Source organism: Nannospalax galili, unplaced genomic scaffold, assembly GCF_000622305.1.
Source record: "Nannospalax galili isolate Female #2095 unplaced genomic scaffold, S.galili_v1.0 scaffold272, whole genome shotgun sequence".
In the NCBI taxonomy this organism is placed as follows: domain Eukaryota; kingdom Metazoa; phylum Chordata; class Mammalia; order Rodentia; family Spalacidae; genus Nannospalax; species Nannospalax galili.
This window is the reverse complement of record NW_008331836.1, coordinates 568,716-587,197: the sequence shown is the minus strand read 5'-3', so window position 1 is coordinate 587,197 and position 18,482 is coordinate 568,716. Positions and strand designations below refer to the sequence as shown.

The following is an 18,482-nucleotide window of genomic DNA, read 5'->3' as shown; positions in this document are numbered from 1 at the left end:
TATATATGTGTGTGTGTGTGTGTGTGTGTGTGTGTGTGTGTGTGTGCTTCATTGAGTAACAGGTTGATTGAAAGCAAACTGTGGCTTGTCTATCACAACATTCCCAGAAATTTGAAACACTCTGTGCACTGTAAATTCTAGACATGAGTGTGTGTATTAGTGTATATGTGTGTGTACGTGTGTGTGGTTGAAATGATTATCAATAAGTAGACCCTAAGCAACATTTGTCAGTGAAATAGTGAGATCTACAAGGAAGATGCTCCTTCCAATGGAAATCCAAGTAAGGTCATTTTGGCCTCAGCCTCCAAAGTGCTGGGATTACAGGTCTATGCCAACACGCTCACTACAATTTTATTTGGAGATCCAGAATTTAAATGCCCTCTTCTGCCTATTCTGTTTCATTTATTTCCTTGTTCATTCCTTCATATGCCACCTACTGAGTACTGCATAAGCCAGACATTGAACTGGAAGGTAGAGCATCCATCATCTGGAATGCAGAGAGCAGGAGAATGTTCCTGACTTGACATTACTTGAAGACTAAGGAGGAAGACCACCAATCACTGTGAACGGGGAAAATCCAAAGGGACCCATGGGAGCACATACTCTGCAGAGAGCTCTGGGTATCAAAAGGAGCGCTCAAATAAAGACAGTTAATTTGGTACACATACAGTTATTGCTAAATCTGTGACCCACTGGAGATTTTCATGTTTGAGTTAGAGCTCATAGATACCTAGGGTTCCATGATTTAGAATTTATTAGTATCTGATTCTATTAGTTTTAGAACCCTTTTAAGCCAAAATCATCAGTAATTAAACTCAAGCTCAACTCATGAAGGGAAAAAGCAAGACCCTTTGTTATATCACGAATATAAAACAATTGATGCAAAAGTAGCATTTATTATGCACCACACAGTATGAGCCTACATAGTTACATATAAATCAAATCACATAAGCCCAAAAGAGATTTATATGCTTTTTATTGCCTATTCCATAAAAGATTTAGGACAACCCATGCCTACCCTAAATGGCTTTAGAATTTAGATAAATCTGATTTGCACCTATGATCTGCTGAGTATTTTTCTGCACTGCATTTAAATTGCTTTTCCCAGTGAGTTCATCTTTGTGAACTCTTACTGTTGGATGAAACCAAGTTTATAACTGCTTACCGAGGAAGGCCTTGCTCAATTACACCATTCTCAGTTGAGCAAAAAAATATTCCCTATTTCCTGTTAAGCTCCAAATATTTAAAGTGACTTTAGAGCAATAGACGAGAACTCGTGTCCATTTCTCAGATTAGGTGTGGAAGAATAAAGTCCCAGTAATTCAGAACAAAAGGGCAAATTCTGAACTACTGAGGGGTGCTAAAACTTGAAGTAAAATGCTTCATGAGTCCTCTTCTCCCCCTTTTCAGCATGTGTTCATGCAAATGGAAGTGTATATTGTGTGCTACATGTGGAGACCAGTGAACATACTTAGGAATACCACATACCTCCACAGATCTACCTGTCTTCATTTCCCCCACACTGAGATTACAAGTGCATCACCATTCCTGGCTTTTTTCCTTGAAGTTTTGGTTTTGGTTTTTGACTTTTTGACACAGGTCTCACTATGTAGTCCTGGGTGGCTTTGAATTCACAGAGATCTGCCTGCCTCCACTCCCAAATGTTGGGATTAAAGGTGTGCACCACCACACCCAACCAATACCTGACATTTTTACTTGGGTTCTTAGGGATTGAACTCAGGCCCTTAATGCTATGAGGCAAGCAATTTACCAGCTGAGCAGTGCCCCCAGCACCCTCTCCTTTTTAATTAGCAGACACGCATTAGTAATATCCTGAGTTTCATTTTCCAAGAGATAAATTTTCAGTATTTTTAGTAACTTCAGGTGTTTATGTGCTTAGCAGGATCATTTTTATATCAATCACACATAGGAATAGAAATTAGGCTTCTGTTTTGATTTCCTGGATGTCACCAAAGCCCCTCTGAAGAGTTTGTACATTGCAAGAAACAAATGGCTGAGAAACAAAAAATTTCAGAATGACTAAATGTTCAAAACAGTCAACCTTTTCTCACATTGACAAAATTAGTAGTTTTTCTGAATTAATGATAATATCAAGATTCATTTATATCCAAAGTGGCCAGTCCCACTGCACTACCATGATCCTGATGGCTATATTAGGAAATAGAGAAACCTGCTTTTTAAACCACAAAGAATCTTCCAAAGTTGTCATTCTATGATGATTATGGAGATGAGGTAGGAGCAGAGCTCGGATTTTAAATACCTGACCTTCTTTAGTGTGCCTTAGATAACTGGTGGCAATCTTGAATTTGTTCTCTTTGTGTGAGACTGCACCTGAGGTCTCCTTGTCCAGCATTATGAAGACTGCATTTCTAACAACCTAATTTGGAGTCAGCACTTGTCAGAATCCGTGCTCTAGATCAGGGCAGCTCCTCTGGGATCTGTGCATCTCTGCAGCCAAAATAATGTCTACAAAATGATAGAGGCCAGAGTTAGCCGCTAAGGAAAACAGAGATGCTCTCCAAAGCAGATAGTAAGAGAAAAAAGACTATTCACATCCAAGATCAGAAATGGATCGGCAATGGGGAGTAGACAGGAGAAAAAGAAGAAAAAACACCCATAGGTCATGAATGAATAGAGAAAAGAAAGTTGGGACCTCAGCGTGTTATCACAAGGGAAGGGACTGGAACCTCCTTGTGTTGTATGGTCAGCCTCTCCATAAAGACTTCAAGAACTGCCCAGAAAAGGGATGAGACTTGCTTCAGCACAAACAGCAAAACCTGAGGCCTCTTTCATTAGACAGTGGTATATGTCATAGTAAATAATTAAACAAAATGTAAGTAAATCTTGGTCAAGAATGCTCTAGAAGCTGGGCCGGGCATGGTGGTGCATGCCTTTAATCCCAACACTTGGGAGGCAGAGACAGGGGGATCTCTGTGAGTTCAAGGTCAGCCTGGTCTACATAGTGAGTTCCAGGACAACTACTGGGTACAGGGAGATTTTTTTTTTTTTTAAAAAAAAAAAAAAAAAAAAAAAAAAAAAAAAAAGAATACTCTAGAAGCACATGAAGCTGCACCCACAAACAAAATCTCAACAATATATTTTAAACAAGACCTGCATATTGGCATCACCAATGAGCATGCCAACATTGATGTGAGAAATTTCACAAGGTCCCACCTTCAATGAAGAACTACAGGCAATCAACAGCTGCTGAAGGAGGGAGAATCCCTTTTCTCCAGGGACCAGCTATCCCTGAATAACAAGGATGACAAGTTATCCTAAGTGGTCATCCCTAAACACATATAGCATATGAGCAACACTGAATGGATTTAGTAGAATATATATGTATATTTGTGTGTGTGTGTGTGTGTGTGTGTGTAACAATAATAATTAAAGAAGAAGTCATGAATTTGAGAGCGAGGGAGAGGACATGGGAGTGTTTGGGGGGAAAGAGAGGGGAGAAATGATCTATATGCAGAACTAGTCTATGAAATTCACCCAAATAAAAAGCTTGTTATAAAAAAAATGAAAGAAAATGAAAATCTAGCTTCAAAATATCAGAAAATAACACTATCAATCAATGGGTGAGTTAAAGCCAGGTGGAACTATAGAACTCACAACAAAGCACCACATGAATTAGAACAGGCTATATTAAAAAGAAAAAAATTAGTCCATGAAGAAAGTTTATTGTTGATTTCAGTAATGTTAGTATTAAAAATGTAAATGTTTGACATTTATATTTACCTTTCCAATTGACAGATATTGAATAGTAAGTTTGAGCGTGTTAAAATGGAAAAAATGAGCACACATACACAGCACTCCCCTGTTAATTATAAGTTTGGGGGGGCCATCAGGCAATACAGATCAAAATTTAGAAGCATGTCCTTCACACTTTATGCATTCATAAAATAAGTATTTACTGAAAAAAAAACCTAATTTCCAAAATGTAATCACTTAAAACTCATGGGTTGGGCACCAATAATTACATATGTTCACTTTATTGCAAAATTATATACTTATATGAAATAATGAATGCTTTCACTATTAAAATAAAATACACATCTAAAAAAGGAATCTTCTAGAAGCTTTGGTACACAGGAGCTCTGCTGAGCCTCAAAATTCCAGTTCAACAATAAAACCACTCCTTAACAATCGTTCATATTTTTTCTGTCTTAAAAAGCAAATAATGCCATAATTGGAGTACGTACTGTGCAAAGTAATTCTCTGATTTTGTGTGGATTTACAGACTAAATGACTTCTTTTTTCTCTTTACTATTAAATTAAATAGGTATTGGTTCAAAGTCAGACTGTGCCATTTCTCAAGGGCATATGGAATACTTTCTATACTTAATTGCCTGAAATGTAATATCATAGACAACAAGACACAATAAAACATTAGGTAACAAGTGTGAAATTTTGTTGTTTTTGAAAATAAATCTCTGCAAAAAAGTATGACCTGAATAGCATAGGAAGATATTTCTGATATTTCCCATATTTAATTCCCTTTGAGGACCAAAGTTCTGCCTGATGAAGACTCCATCTGTCTTCTCAGGGTCATGCTCTTCATAGAGTGTGATCATCTACCTAAGAAACTCCAAACCGGAAGCCAGAGGGGATAATTCACTCTTTAAATTTTTTATCCAATTCCTGATCCCCTGAGAAACTCAACAAAACTAAACATTGTCTTTTTGAACCTTCAGAGAGTCTCTCACTTCCTACTGGGTTTTTTATCCTTCCTATTTTTTCCTGCAAAATGCATGAGTGTTTGTCTCCTTGGGGAGCAATGTTGTGAGTGCCAGTACCACAGGGGAAAAAATATGTCACATGGTAATGGACTAGAAGTTGTTATTGAATTCCCTGGAAATGTATGGTAAAGCCCAGAATGTGGGGCTGTTTCTAAGTTACACAGTGACTTGAAGACTCAGATGAATGCTGGGTATGTTATATAGGCAAAGTCTGCTAAAGCAGTCTGCTTTAGGTTCACTTCCAGGCTGGATTCAACAGATCCCTGCTGTCACCCCCAAGTCCTATTTAGAAATTTCCCAAAACAAAACATGTCATAAACACTCTTCCCACAAAGCATTGAGAACTTAAACATTGTAGGCTAGACAAGGACACTCTGGGATATGAAAAACAGTATCAAACGTTTCACATAAGTTGAAAACTGATGTATGCATAGGCTGCTAAGAGTCATTATCAGACGTGATTTTAAGTCCAAGCTCTACCATAAATAGAGCAAGTAAATTAAGCATGCTTTAGGTCTTGGGCTTCCTCATTGAACTCCATGGCACTGGTAAACCCCACTTCCTCTAAGAATATTAGAGAGACCTTGTTGAAGTTTGGCCATGCTGGGGGAAAAAAAATAGTATTTGCTCTGAAACTTAGGAATTTTAAATACTCTAGACTCTGTGTTTTCAAGTGAGTGAGAGAAGTTATAAATTGGTATACTCCCAGACCTAGTTTGGTTATCAAGAGAGTATACATGCCTTAAATCCTAGCTTGCACAGTGAGTTGAACAACCTGCTACTTTATGACAAGCTGATTCTTCTTTAAACAAAGTTAGACAAGGCCACTGTCTCCAAAACCGGATTAGTACATTCTTAGGTTGTAAAAATTATTACATACACTGAATTTCTCAAGTAGCTAGGCTGCCTTTGTTTCTTTAAACAGATTGTTTTCCAAAGCTAACAAATGACCTTCAGTCTATAAAATATTCACATTGTTTTTCCCTTATTATGTATTATTTAGTATATAGCCCTTTAAATATTAATCATCTTTTTTCTAAAGATATGGTATATATTATTTACATCTGATTACATTATGTTTTTATACAGATGAAGTAATCACACTGGAGTCTTTCTGAAGTCATAAGTAAACAGGGCATAGGGCCAGCTGCACACAACAGGTAGCTAGCACAGTACATTCTGGTCCAAGGATGATTGATGGAGAACAGCAGGTGGTCTTCTCACAGTGGCTGCCCAGGAAAGATCCAGATGAAGGAAGGTGTCCTGGGTAAACACACTTAAGATCTTGCTGAATGGATAGACAGACATAATTTTAAAGGATAAATTCAAGTATGTCCCACCCAGTAATCTACAGAAGAGACAAAGATGATAATGAGGTTCAAATGCACCCCCAAATAGGAATTCTACAGATCCCTTAGCTTAGAAAACCAAAGAGGAGCTACTGGAAATGCTACATCACTATAAGGATTGTAAAGACTGTTTAAGATGCAAGTCATTCCATTTTCACTTAAATTCTCATGTTTTATCACAAGTCAAGATTGCCTTTAAGGTCCCTGAGCTCTCCCGCCTTACCATAGGTAAATGACAGCTGGAATGACATTTGTGATACAAGAGCCTGGAATCCTAACTAGATGTGCAAGGGGATCATCTGCGATCCCCTCCTGCTCTGTTAGTAATCAGGGTAAGGGAAGAGATTTTTTCTAAAGGCCTTATTGAATTTGTCCATGTCTTCCCAACTCTCTAAAAGAAAGTCTGAACAGCCCCACCTGGCAAATAATCAATAAGTTTTAAAATCTTACTTCCTTTAACATATAATTGGCTATGCTGTTCATTATGTGTGTTCACTCAACAAATATTTATTAAGCACCTGGTACACACTAAGTGCTGTTTGCTGAGTCTTGGACTGTGCAGCAAATGTTCCCTGGGAGTCATGAATATCCAGCTGCTCTTTAGTGAAATGAGTAGCTGAAGACCAGAGTAAAGGCTAAAAGCAGCAGATTCTGCATGGGTAAAATCATCTTGTTCTTGGAGGTGAAGACCCAGGAGGCCATGGCATGTTTTCAGTTTTAAGTCCTCTGGATAGAATTACTAATTATCCTAATTGTTCCCACGGTGGAATTCAGCAGTCACAGAGAGAAAATATCAGCAAAGCCTGAGTTGCTTAGGAGGGAATAGGGTATTCCCTGGAAAGACTTCCAAACAAATTGCTATCAAGGCTCTGACAGCCTTTTGCTTCCTCCTAACAGTTTACCGCCACTAGACACACTGGTTACGCATCCTTCAAGGACAGCCATAATGTACTAGCCATCTTTCTAAAACTTGACTCATAAAGATGTAAGTGTGTAATGAAGGATTCCAAGCAATAAACCCTTTTTTCTTACTTAACCAATGTGCTGAAACTTTTCTAAATTGTCTTCAACTTCTCCCTCTCATTAAACGGAATCCTCTGAACGTCACTGAATTTTTTGCTCTGCTAGCTCACTGATTCAGAATAAATCACAGGAGCCCCTGTGCTAGAGACGGGTGATCTCCATGTTCTCTTTTCTTTTCTTTTTTTCTTTTATTACATCTCCAGCAGCAAAATACTCAGGATAATAGACATTCAGATACTTATACTTATTTATGCCTCAATTATATATTATCATGACTGAAGTAATATATTCTATACATCACAAAGTCCACACAAGGATGAGGTGATAAAACCAAGAATTTCTATTATTTTACTTCATATTGTTGCAGATGTATGAAAGTAAGCTAGAAGAAAGAAATGTATATGTTCCCAACACAAAGAAATGACAAGTGTTTGAAGATAAAATTACCCTGATTTGAACACAACACAGTGTAAGCAGGTTGAAAATATTAAATGGAAAATTCCAGAAATAAGCAATTCATAAGTTTCAAATAACACGCTTTTCTGAGCAAGCTGAAGAAATATGACAGTGCCCTGGTCCCTTCTACTTAAAATGTCACACACCCAGTTGTCCAGGATACCAAAGTTCATCTCACGACATTGTAATGACTGTGGTCAAGGATCACCCAAGGCAGCTACGTTACCTCATATATCACCTGAAAGCCTATAGTAGCCCACGGTGATGTCAGAAATCCTATGTCCTTAGCCTCACTTTACCTCATAATATTGGCATTGTATCATTTCACTGCATCATAAGAGGAAATATGCATACAGTGTAGTAAGATGTTCTGAGAAACCTTACTCTCCTAAGTTTTGTTAGAGCACCTTGTTATGATCTACTTTATTAGTAGTTACTGTCAGTTTCTTAGTATGAGTAATTTACAAGTTAATCTTTATCATAGGAATGTATATGAAGGTAAAAAACATAGAATACATGGTTCTTAGTACTATGCACACTTTAGAGCATCCACAAGAGCCTTGGAACAGATTCTCTGCCACTGGGAGCACCTCCGTATTCAACCTGCCATTTCATTGTTCCTGTATGCTTCCATTGTTTGAAATGACAAACAGCCCACATTGTTTCTTCCAAAAGCCATTATCACTCACTACTCCATTGAATGAGTTGGTGAAAATCATGGAACCTCATCCATAAATGTGTGGACCCACACATATGCTGTCTCAGTATGCCACAGGGGAGGTGCCAATGCACCCTCCCTTTGGTGGAAGGCTTACTGGTCCCATCTGATAACTGAGAAATGACCATCACCACATGGACTGGCTGCAGCATCAGTCTCTGACTGAAAAATTAAGAATGCTTAATTTCACTTATATTTTTATATTTAAAAAATAGAAGCAGGAGTGTCATGGTGAGTCACTGCTGCCTCCACAGAATGCACACAGTCTCACAACCAGAGAAACTATTGAACTGTTGAACTGTTGAACTGTTGAACTATTGAAACTGGAACTATTGAAATGACACCTGTGAGCCTGGTAGTTAAAAGTAACCATTTTGAAATTTATATCTGCATCTAACTCTGCTTCCCACCATTGACCAGATGTGTGACAAGGGTTTTTAGCCTCTCAAAATCTCTGTGTCCCTATTGTACAAAGGGTGTGATGAAAATATCTCAGCAAGATAGAGTTGCAGAGATTGAACTTGAGTGCCTTAGCTCTGTGAAAGCTCAGCTACCCCATTACGGAAGGTCGGTGACTTCTAGCTAGGCTCTGAAAAGCCATGTGCCAGACAATATGTTCTTACTTCTTTCCAACATTTCATTATTTTTGACTTTTTCAAACACTGCTGAAATGGCTACAAATAAATATAGTAAATTCAACATCAGTATTCCTCCAGTGGTTCAATCGTGGTAGAGGGCTTTTGTTTTGTTTGCTATTTTCAAATAAGTAAACGTCATAATGACATTTCATGCCTAAATATCTCAACATGAATCTCCTGAAAGAGATTCCTGCACAGCCGCAGTATCATCACACTTGAGAAAATTAACAGTAATTCAATATTCTCAACAACTATCTGTTCTATATTCAAAATTGCCCCATTATCTCAAAACTCACTTACAGCTGGTTGCCGACCTCCAAATCCAGGACTGATGCAAGGTTTTGCACATGACATTTGGTTGGTATGTCTTTTGGATTTACTTTTCATCTAGAACAGTCTTGCTGCCTTTATTGATTTATTTATTTACTTGGGCTCTTTTGAAGAGTTGAGGCCAGTTGTCTTATATAATGTCTTATTCCCCAGATGTGTCTGATCATTTATTTATGGTGTTACTTAGTCTGTTTCTCTATCCGCAGTACTGCTGTAAATTGGAAGTTAAGTCAGAAATTTCATGAGATTCAAGTTAAGTATTTGTGATAAGTTTATTTCTCAAGTGAAATCTCCAGATAAAAGTGGCTGAATGCTCCTTTCTGCTCTTTGGATTTCATGCATCCATTTTCAGCAGTTATTCTGCCCCATCACCCTTCTTCCTCTTTTCTGTAACTGGGCAACTACATTAGGGTGGATACAGGGAATGGTGCCTGACCTATGGAGTCAGGTCTTCATGGGCTTTAAACTAAGAGATAGATCTCCACAAAAATTGGTAGTTAAAACTGTCCAAAATAAAAATAAACTCCAGATAAGTTCTGAAAGGTAGCTCAGATTTTTCCTGTGAATAGATATAGATATATATACATATATATATGTATATATGTATCAAGTTCCTATGGAATAATAGAAGTTGATCTTTCAGAATGTATCAATAACATAGGTTAAAAAATTAATACTTGCCAGGTATGGTGATACATATCCTTAATCCCAGCACTCGGGAGGCAGAGCAGGCAGATATCTGTGAGTTCAAGATCAGTCTGGTCTACATAGCAAGTTCCAGGCTGGCAAGGGTGACATAGTGAGACCCTGTCTCTAATAATACTTATCCATCACAAATACTACTATCACATGACATTGGGCCAATGGTAAACACCATTTGCAAGTGCTGTGAGTAGTTCATCCTAGAATAACTCATTTGAGAAATAAACTTGATTTTTGATCCCAGGTCTCCTTTTCCATCAGGCTTGTATTTTTTACTGATTTAGGACTCAGCATTTACTATCCATAATATATTTGTTCTGAAAGTACTTGTTAACATAAAACTTGGTGAACAGCTTCATGTTCTTAGTTTCCAGAAAATAAAACAGAAAGTCAAAGCTCACATCTGGAGCTACTACAAAACAGTTCCGTGTAATTCAGAAAAGCAGTTACAGTATTATTCAGAAATCAAGAAGTCAAATAGGACAAGGAAAAATATTTCTAAACAATGTGAGAATTGAAAACTTTCCTGACACTGAAAATAAACCACCGTCACTCAGCATGCTTTAGAATCACAGGCATGTTCTTTCCCAGTGGCTAATCAGGGCAGCTGGTTCGGCTGTCTGACTCAGGTGAACCACCCAGTGTCCACGCAGAGTGCTGAAACAGCATTTACATTTCCCATGACTTCTTTGCTGCTGTCTCCATGAATTTCACAGTGAAAATGAGCAGCTACCAAATGCCAGCAAAAATATGCCCTGCTTATAAAACGTGCTCTGGTGAGCATTGGGGGGCAGCTGCACCCCCATGCTCATGAGGGGCTCTTCATGTAGTCCACTATAGCTCCGTGGATCTATCTACCCTTTTCAAGATGCAGGGCACACGTTATTATGATCTCTAATTACCCAGTGCTTGCAATATTGTCTGTGAACGTGTAGCAGATTGGGACAAAACTATTATCTCTCCTGGAGAGCTGGCTCAGTGGTTGAGAGCAATTGCTGCTCTTCCAAATAACTTGAGTTCTGTTCCCACCACCCACATCAGGTGGCTCACAACCACCTGTAACTGCAGTTCCAAGAGATCTTATGTCCTCTTCTGCCCTCTGTAGACACCCCCAAACACATACACACATAAATAAAAATCAATAATACTATTATTTCAATGGACATTTATCAAATACCTGCTGTGTGTGTGAAGACATATCACTAACTCATTCTGGGCTTTGCCAGTTTTTGTATTATGACTTTAGCATCTTGGAGTTCACCAGGTCCCTAACTGGGATGACTGGGTCACTCAACCATGTCTAACCACTGAGAATGAGACAATTTCCAAGCCTATCCCTACCTCAAGAAGCATAGGGTCTAGAAGACACAGAGGAAGCTGCTGACCAGGAAGTGAAGAGGGCCACATGTGCCATCAACCTGGTGGACCCTGGGCTGCACATAGAGTTTGAGTTTGAATCTAACTGGGGGCCAGAAGAAGCAAGAATTCTGATATCAAGGTATCTACAGGGTTCGTTCTTGTCATGACTATAGGGAAGGATAGTTCCATGACTTTCCCCTGGGCCTTCACATGGCCATTTCTTCCTGTGTCTGTCTCCCCATACCATCTTCCTTCCCCCTCTGCATATCTCTGTAACCACAGTTTCCATTTGCATAAAAACTTAACCATCATGATTTAGGGTTCATCTGAACCCTTACCTCTGTAAAAACCCCACCTCAAAATCATATCACATTCTGGGGTACTTTGGATCAAAGCCTCAAAATGCTCATTTATGAGGACCCAATTCAACCTGTAACTGATGTATTTTATTGGTCCACGGGTTTTCTCCATTTGCAAAGAATAAAGGCAACCAGGATACTGACTGCATGAACCTAGATGTTCATGATGGATTTAAAATGGCATCAAGTCCTTGCCCTCCCCTTCCCACAGGTAAGAAGTCAGTGTTAAGCCTGAAAACTCCTAACAGGCATTAAATCCCTCTGGCCTTCTGGCCCTTGCATTGTATGTTCATAGTGAGACTGACTGACCTTCCTCTTTGAATGCTGGAAATGCTGAGGTGAATTGAATTTACTGTTCACCATCCAAATGTATTCTGTTGAGCCTATGAATTGTACTAGAACAGAGATTACCAACAGCTGGACTTGGGACAATATTTATTTATTGCAGAAACAAAGTAGTCCATTGGGAAACATGTTCTATCTCTTGGTGCATTATTTTGGAGAGTTTTTCTGAAATTCAGGGAAATGAATTCTAAAGCATGTATTTAGGGAATTTGAAGGATTTTCAGTGGGAGAGTGACCCAAAGCCAGATGAGATATTTCCTTAGTTTATAATTCAAAGAAAGAAGAGGGGAAACAGAGAGCCAATGACCTGAGCATTCCCTACAAGGAGCTAGAGGAAGGTGGAGTCTGGGCTTTCCTGGGCAACGAGCCCTGTAGCAGTTTCTTTGTTAAAATGGTAGCTCATGCCCCTTGCACCACAGGTCTGTATTCTCCACTCTGTTACATCCTTGTATAGAGACAAATAAAACCTGAAGAGGATCCTCACTCCCTTTCCTTGGTTTCTTGATCAGGTCACAGACATAAAAGAGAAACTGAAGCTTTCTAAAAAGGTCTGGTCCACGTTGCCCTACACTATCTGCAAGGATGAAAGCGTGACAGCAGGCACATCCAACGAGGAGGAGTGCTGGAATGGACACAGCAAAGCCAGGTGAGGCTCCTAGATGCTTGGATATGGGCACAGCAGTCCAGCTCTGCAAGACTCTCCTGGCATCACTGCAGACCTGTCTGTGCAGAAAGCAATGGTGGGCAGAGGTGCACAGTGTCACTCAGACACAGCTGTTGAGAGTGACAGGTTTGATGGGCACCTCGGAGCACTTGCTCTCAAGGTGCCATTAAGCCTGGAACTTGTTCTGAATGCCTCACCTCTGCATGAGGACAGAAGGATGGTGACAGAGGCCAGCTTACATGTAGCCTGAGATCACAAAGAGTCCTTTTATGTTCACTTAATGACTTTAAGAGAGCAGAGCTATTTTTATCCATAGTTTAACTTGCAGGGCTCTTTTTACTTTTTTATCCTAAGATAAGTAGGAAATGAACATTCAGCTGTTCATTTTCATACTTGGAGAAAAATTTAAAGTGTTTGATAGAAAGGTAAAAACAGAATGGCTAAGGGACAAGTGAGGAGGGGACCCAGTGGGCCCCATGCCTTGGGAAGGCCCCTGGGAACCTTCTGAGGACTCTGTTTTCATCTTCTTGCTCTGCTGACCAACATTGTGGCCACTTGATAAGGAACGTCTGAATCTGTTGATTCAGCTTGAACTGGGCTTGGCCCGAGTTTGCCTGGGGTGGAGAAGCTGGATGGGGAAACTGGCCGATATTGGCAGAACATGAGGAGAGGAATCTGCCAGGGCTTCATCAGTGCAGCTGCAGGTGGGTGAGGCAGCTGGAAAACTGGAGTCAAGGAATCTTTGGGGGCTGACCAGCAGGTGGAGAAGCTGAGAGGGTGTCTGTTTGGGGGTGGAGGGGCTTTATTTGGCAACTTTAAAAGAAGGCAGCAGCTATCATCCAAAGGGAGAGAGAAGGTGTATAAGAAACTAGTTCTGGAGACCTAGCAGAGAATGCAGGTCCTTAGGTATTCTTCCCACATTGCTGTTGGTGATGATGTTGCTAATCTTACTAGCAAGGTGAAACCAGGACACCTACAGAAAGATACAGAATCAAGTTGCCCAAAATACCACCATTTAAATGTGAAATCATGAGACTAGAGTAGGAAATTAATGATATCAACAACATGTCACTCAAAAATGCTGAGTGCTTTACAGTCATCCACTCTTTTAAAGGAGACTTCTGGACAGAAAATTTAGCTGTGAGTTAACACTTTTAAATACATCACTTCCCAAAGATGCTACAGAAAGACACTGGGAAAGATGAGCAGGTGGCCTCCGGAGCTGCTCTGCTCACAGGTTTGTGTTTACCTTTCAGCTCTGGCTGAAATAGAAGCTGTTGTGAACTTTGTTCCCATGGATAGTCACACAGGTTGCTGAATATTTGTACATATGTGATTTCTTACAAAAGGGAATATAAAGGATGTTCATACTTATGGGCAGGGGAAGGGACTATACTCTACCAAGAAAATTAATGGAAACATAAGTCACTGTAGTGAGAGCTACCAGAGGTCAGGATGATCTAGTCAAGTTCATCTTTGTGAGGTCAAAGCACTCAGATGAGGAAGATGACTAGTTCCTGGCACCCAGTTTACAAGGCTGAAATGCCAGGCCACTCCCTCATTAGCCCAGGATTCTTTTGCCTGCTAAACAGAAAACAGCCAAATATTCTCCTGTTCACGTTTTAAAAAGTAAATGAAATGGGTGCTTGGCTCTATAAAAGATTGAATGGGTCTATATAATTCACTCACACCATCAGCAATATTATTGAGTATCCCCAGGTACTGTGATAGGCTCTGCTGATTAGATGGTATAATAAGACTTTTTATCTTTTCTTCTTTCTTTCTTTCTTTTTTTTTTTTTTTTTTTTTTTTTTGTCCTTTTTGAGACAGGGTCTCCTGTAGCCCCACCTGACCTGGAAATCAGTATGTAGACCAGGCTGACCTTGAACTCACAGAGATATGCCTGCCTCTGCCTTAGGAGTGCTGAGATTAAAACTGTGTGCCACCACGCCTGATTTTAACAGAGCTTCTTATACTGTTCCCATTCATGACCCATTTTGCCTGAGAATTTTGATATGGCACTGTGTAGGTATATAATATACATACACAAGAAAAACATTTACTAATAATGAGTCATAAATTTATTTTTTAAAAATTATTTAGAATATATACAGTTTGGGGGCTGGAGAGATAGCTCAATGGTTAAGAACACTGAATGTTCTTGCAGAAGACCCAGGTTCGAATCCCAGCATCCACATGGCAACTAATAACTGTTCATAACTCCAGTTCCGGGGGATCTGACACTCTCTTCTGACCTCCGTGGGCATTGCACGACATGGGTGCATTTTCATACATGCAACCAATATATACACATACACATAAAATTAAAAAATAAAACATAAAAAGAATATATGCAGTTTTATCATTTATTAAAAGGAAAGCAAATTAACCTACTAATTAAGATGGATGTGCTTATTTACTTTACATAAAGAATGAAGCTTTGCTGGATATTTGATACAGCAGGATGTAGAGCATCTTTCAGAGATTTTTCAGAGTTGATCCATATTTTAATTTTATAATCATTAGTGCTGAGAATATCATTTCATATAAATATGTAGTACACACTAACAAAAATATGTTTAGGACCATTTCAGAAATTTGTGGAAATTCTGTTTTAATCCCAAGCCAAAACTCATGTAATGATTATTTTACAAGATTCAAGTCAGCAACTCAAATAACAGTTTTTAAAAATCAAACGTTATAACACAACACAATGTAAAGATAAACAAATCTGGTATTTGCATCTGAAGAATAACCATAGAGAAATATGAAAACCTTTGTTTTCCATGAGTAAATCACTATATTTCTATACAGTAAAATGTGAAAATTTTGCAAGTGCAATAAAAACACTGGAATTTGCAACACACACTAGTTTTGAATATTGGCCATGGTATATTGAGTAACACTATTTGGCATCACGTACATAAGGGCATGTGCACCGCAGTGTGTGCTTGTTATGTGTTCAGAACCACGGATTCAATGAAGCTGTGTGGGCCAACACATGCAAGCACTGCAGGCAACACCTAGGATTCATCACATCACACACCAGAATTTGCATTAATTATAGTCATTGTGTGCTCAGAAATCTTTCACTGTTGTCAAATTTTCCAGGACCCCCATGTTCAGTTACGGGACTCCATATGAGGTTGCAACCCACAGTTTAAGAAAGCTGGTAATGAATCAACACATGGAAAGCCGCAGTGGCTGCAGAGAGCAGTGGGATGAGATGTTTGGACCGTAGCTTTAGAAAAGGACTGCACAGTAGAGAAGCACCTGATTGCGTGCTCAAGAGCAAGACATGAATTTTATCCTGAAACCAGTAGGAAGCATCTGAAAGATTTTATGCAGTGAAGAAAATGGCCAAGTTGAATGCAGTGCATTCATTTCCAGGAAGATTCCCATAATGTTTAACCCAGCGCAGTGTACATTTTACTATGCAATAAGTGTGTTATTTTAAATGGCAGCGTTGTCAAATATTTATGGCTCAATTGTGTTCCCATTGAAAAATTACAGTTCCGTGCTTTCTTTCATTTTCTTTTTTAAAAATTTTTCTACTGGAAAGGAATCTTAATATTACAACTTTAAATTTACTAACTTAGTGCTCTAGTTTCGTTTCTGTTCCTGTGATAAAATGCCCTGACAAAAAAGCAACTTAAGGGAGAAATGAATTTATTTCAGCTTACAATTACAGGTTATAGTCTATCCTTGTGAAGAAATCAAGACAGGACCTTCAAATATCTGGTCGCATCATGTCCACAGTCAAGAGTAGAAAGAAACGAACTCATGTATGCCCCCATGGCTTGCTTGCTTCTGTTCAGGACACCCCTGCCTAGAGCTGGGTCTTCCCACATCTCTTAACTTAGTTAAGACAATCTCCCACACAGATAAACCCATAGGCCAACCTGATCTAGACAGTCCCACAATGAGACTGTCTTCCCAGGCCATTCTAGTTGTGGAAAGTTGATAATCAAACTAACGATCACACTTGGTAAATAGAAATCAATACACGGATTGTAGAATTATAGTGAACTGAAGCTATCATCTCATCCAGGTGTTAATGGATCTAGAATCACATTTGAGAAGTTTTTCACTTAAAGAACTTCTACTGAACTATTTTTAAAATTTGAAGAATACATTTAATGAAAGAACCTAATCAATGGGTCCTAAGTTACAATTAGAGAAGAGAACTAAGTTCTGGTGTATAATATACTGGAGAAGTGTCTATATCCAAGAATAACATACTGGACATTTAACAAAAAGCTAAAAGAAAGGATTTTAAATGTTTTATCATAAACAAATGATAGCTATTTAAGGAGATAAATACACTTACCCTATATGAACATTATATAAGTGTACATGTATCCAAATATCTCCTGAGGCAGCATAAACATGTAATTTTATGTGTTGATTAAACAAATAATAGTTAAGAATCCATATATAATGCAAAAAGTATTTTCTCACTTTAAAGTACGGATATTCAGATGACAGACATTTTTAAATGCTTGGGAGTGACTACAGAATAAAGGGAAAGAAGAAAGAAAAGTTATTCTTATCAACTGTGTGAAATAAAAGAATCAGAAATGAATCAGAAATAAAAGAATCATCATGTGTTAATGAATACAGAACAGAGGTACTCATTAGGACTGGTAGGGCATTGTGGGCCTGGCGCTTACAAACCAAATCCTATGTGCTGACCTCTCCAATAAGACAGGAGATTCTTCTATTCTTTACCCATCAGACTCCTTCAGATACATCTTCTGTTTGCACCCACCCAGCCCTTTTGTCATATCTATTTGATCAGGCCTGTCTTCCACCGTCCATATTTCTCCCAATTATTTTCTGACTCCTATCCCAGAAACAGAGCTGTTTCCATTTTAATGTTTCTGAAATCAAAATGACTCCTAAGTGGACATGTCCATTTACAACAATGATTATCTTATTTTTCCAAAAAGCTGTTATTAAATTGATGGTACCTGTTGAAATTGATGATAACTTGAAATAGAAAAGGCTACACATACATGTAGTTTTGTTATGACAGCTGCATCGTCTGTTGTGTTGAGACTATGCTCAAGGATGTAAGTAGTGACTGCCCAAGGATCGGTGCCACTGGCTTCATCCTGCTGACCCCACTCACTGTACTACTGCCTATCCCTAAGAGCACTCCCTCTGCTCTAAAACAGGCAGGTATGGCAACAGGAGGTGGAGAAGGAGGAGCCTGCCCTCCAAATTGTGGGTGTACCCACTGGCCCTACTTGCATTTAAATCTTCATTCTGACAACAAGGCAAGGTGGCCACAAGGACCTCTGCCTTAGTCAACCATCTGGAACACTATGAAGATCGGAGAGCTGTGTCTATGGCAATTGTTTATAAATTCTAAAACAGTCCTACTCAGACTTAGGTATGTTGGCTAAGCTCTTGGAAAACTTATCTAAAGTGCTGATTCTGACTGGTTGTGTTGTGAATTAAATGTTCATTCCTTCTCAAAATTCATACATTAAAATCCCCACCCACCCCCCAGTACTCCCAGTGTGATGGTATTTACAAGTAGGGACTTTGGAAGGTCATTTGTTCATGAAGTGAAGCCCTCCTGAATGTGGTTTGTGCCTTTATAACAAGAGAGACACTGAGAATATCTCATTCTAGTCTCTCTCCCACCTCACGTGAGGACAGAACAATAATGTGGCCAGCTGCAAAACAGGAAGTAAGACCTCACCAGAGAAAATCTGCCAGCGCCTTCACCTTGAATGCCCCAAACTCCCAGGGGTGTGAGAAACAA

General features: G+C 39.0%; 1 protein-coding gene across 1 annotated transcript in view; it reads left to right on the top strand.

The window, feature by feature from the left end:
• The window catches only part of Gpc6 (glypican 6), a 1,180,899-nt gene that overhangs the window by 1,145,491 nt on the left and 16,926 nt on the right, over positions 1 to 18,482 (top strand). Inside the window, exon 7 of the mRNA XM_008827006.3 lies at positions 12,552 to 12,688. Coding sequence (XP_008825228.1) covers positions 12,552 to 12,688 — 137 coding nt within the window. The remainder of the gene's footprint in view (positions 1 to 12,551; positions 12,689 to 18,482) is intronic.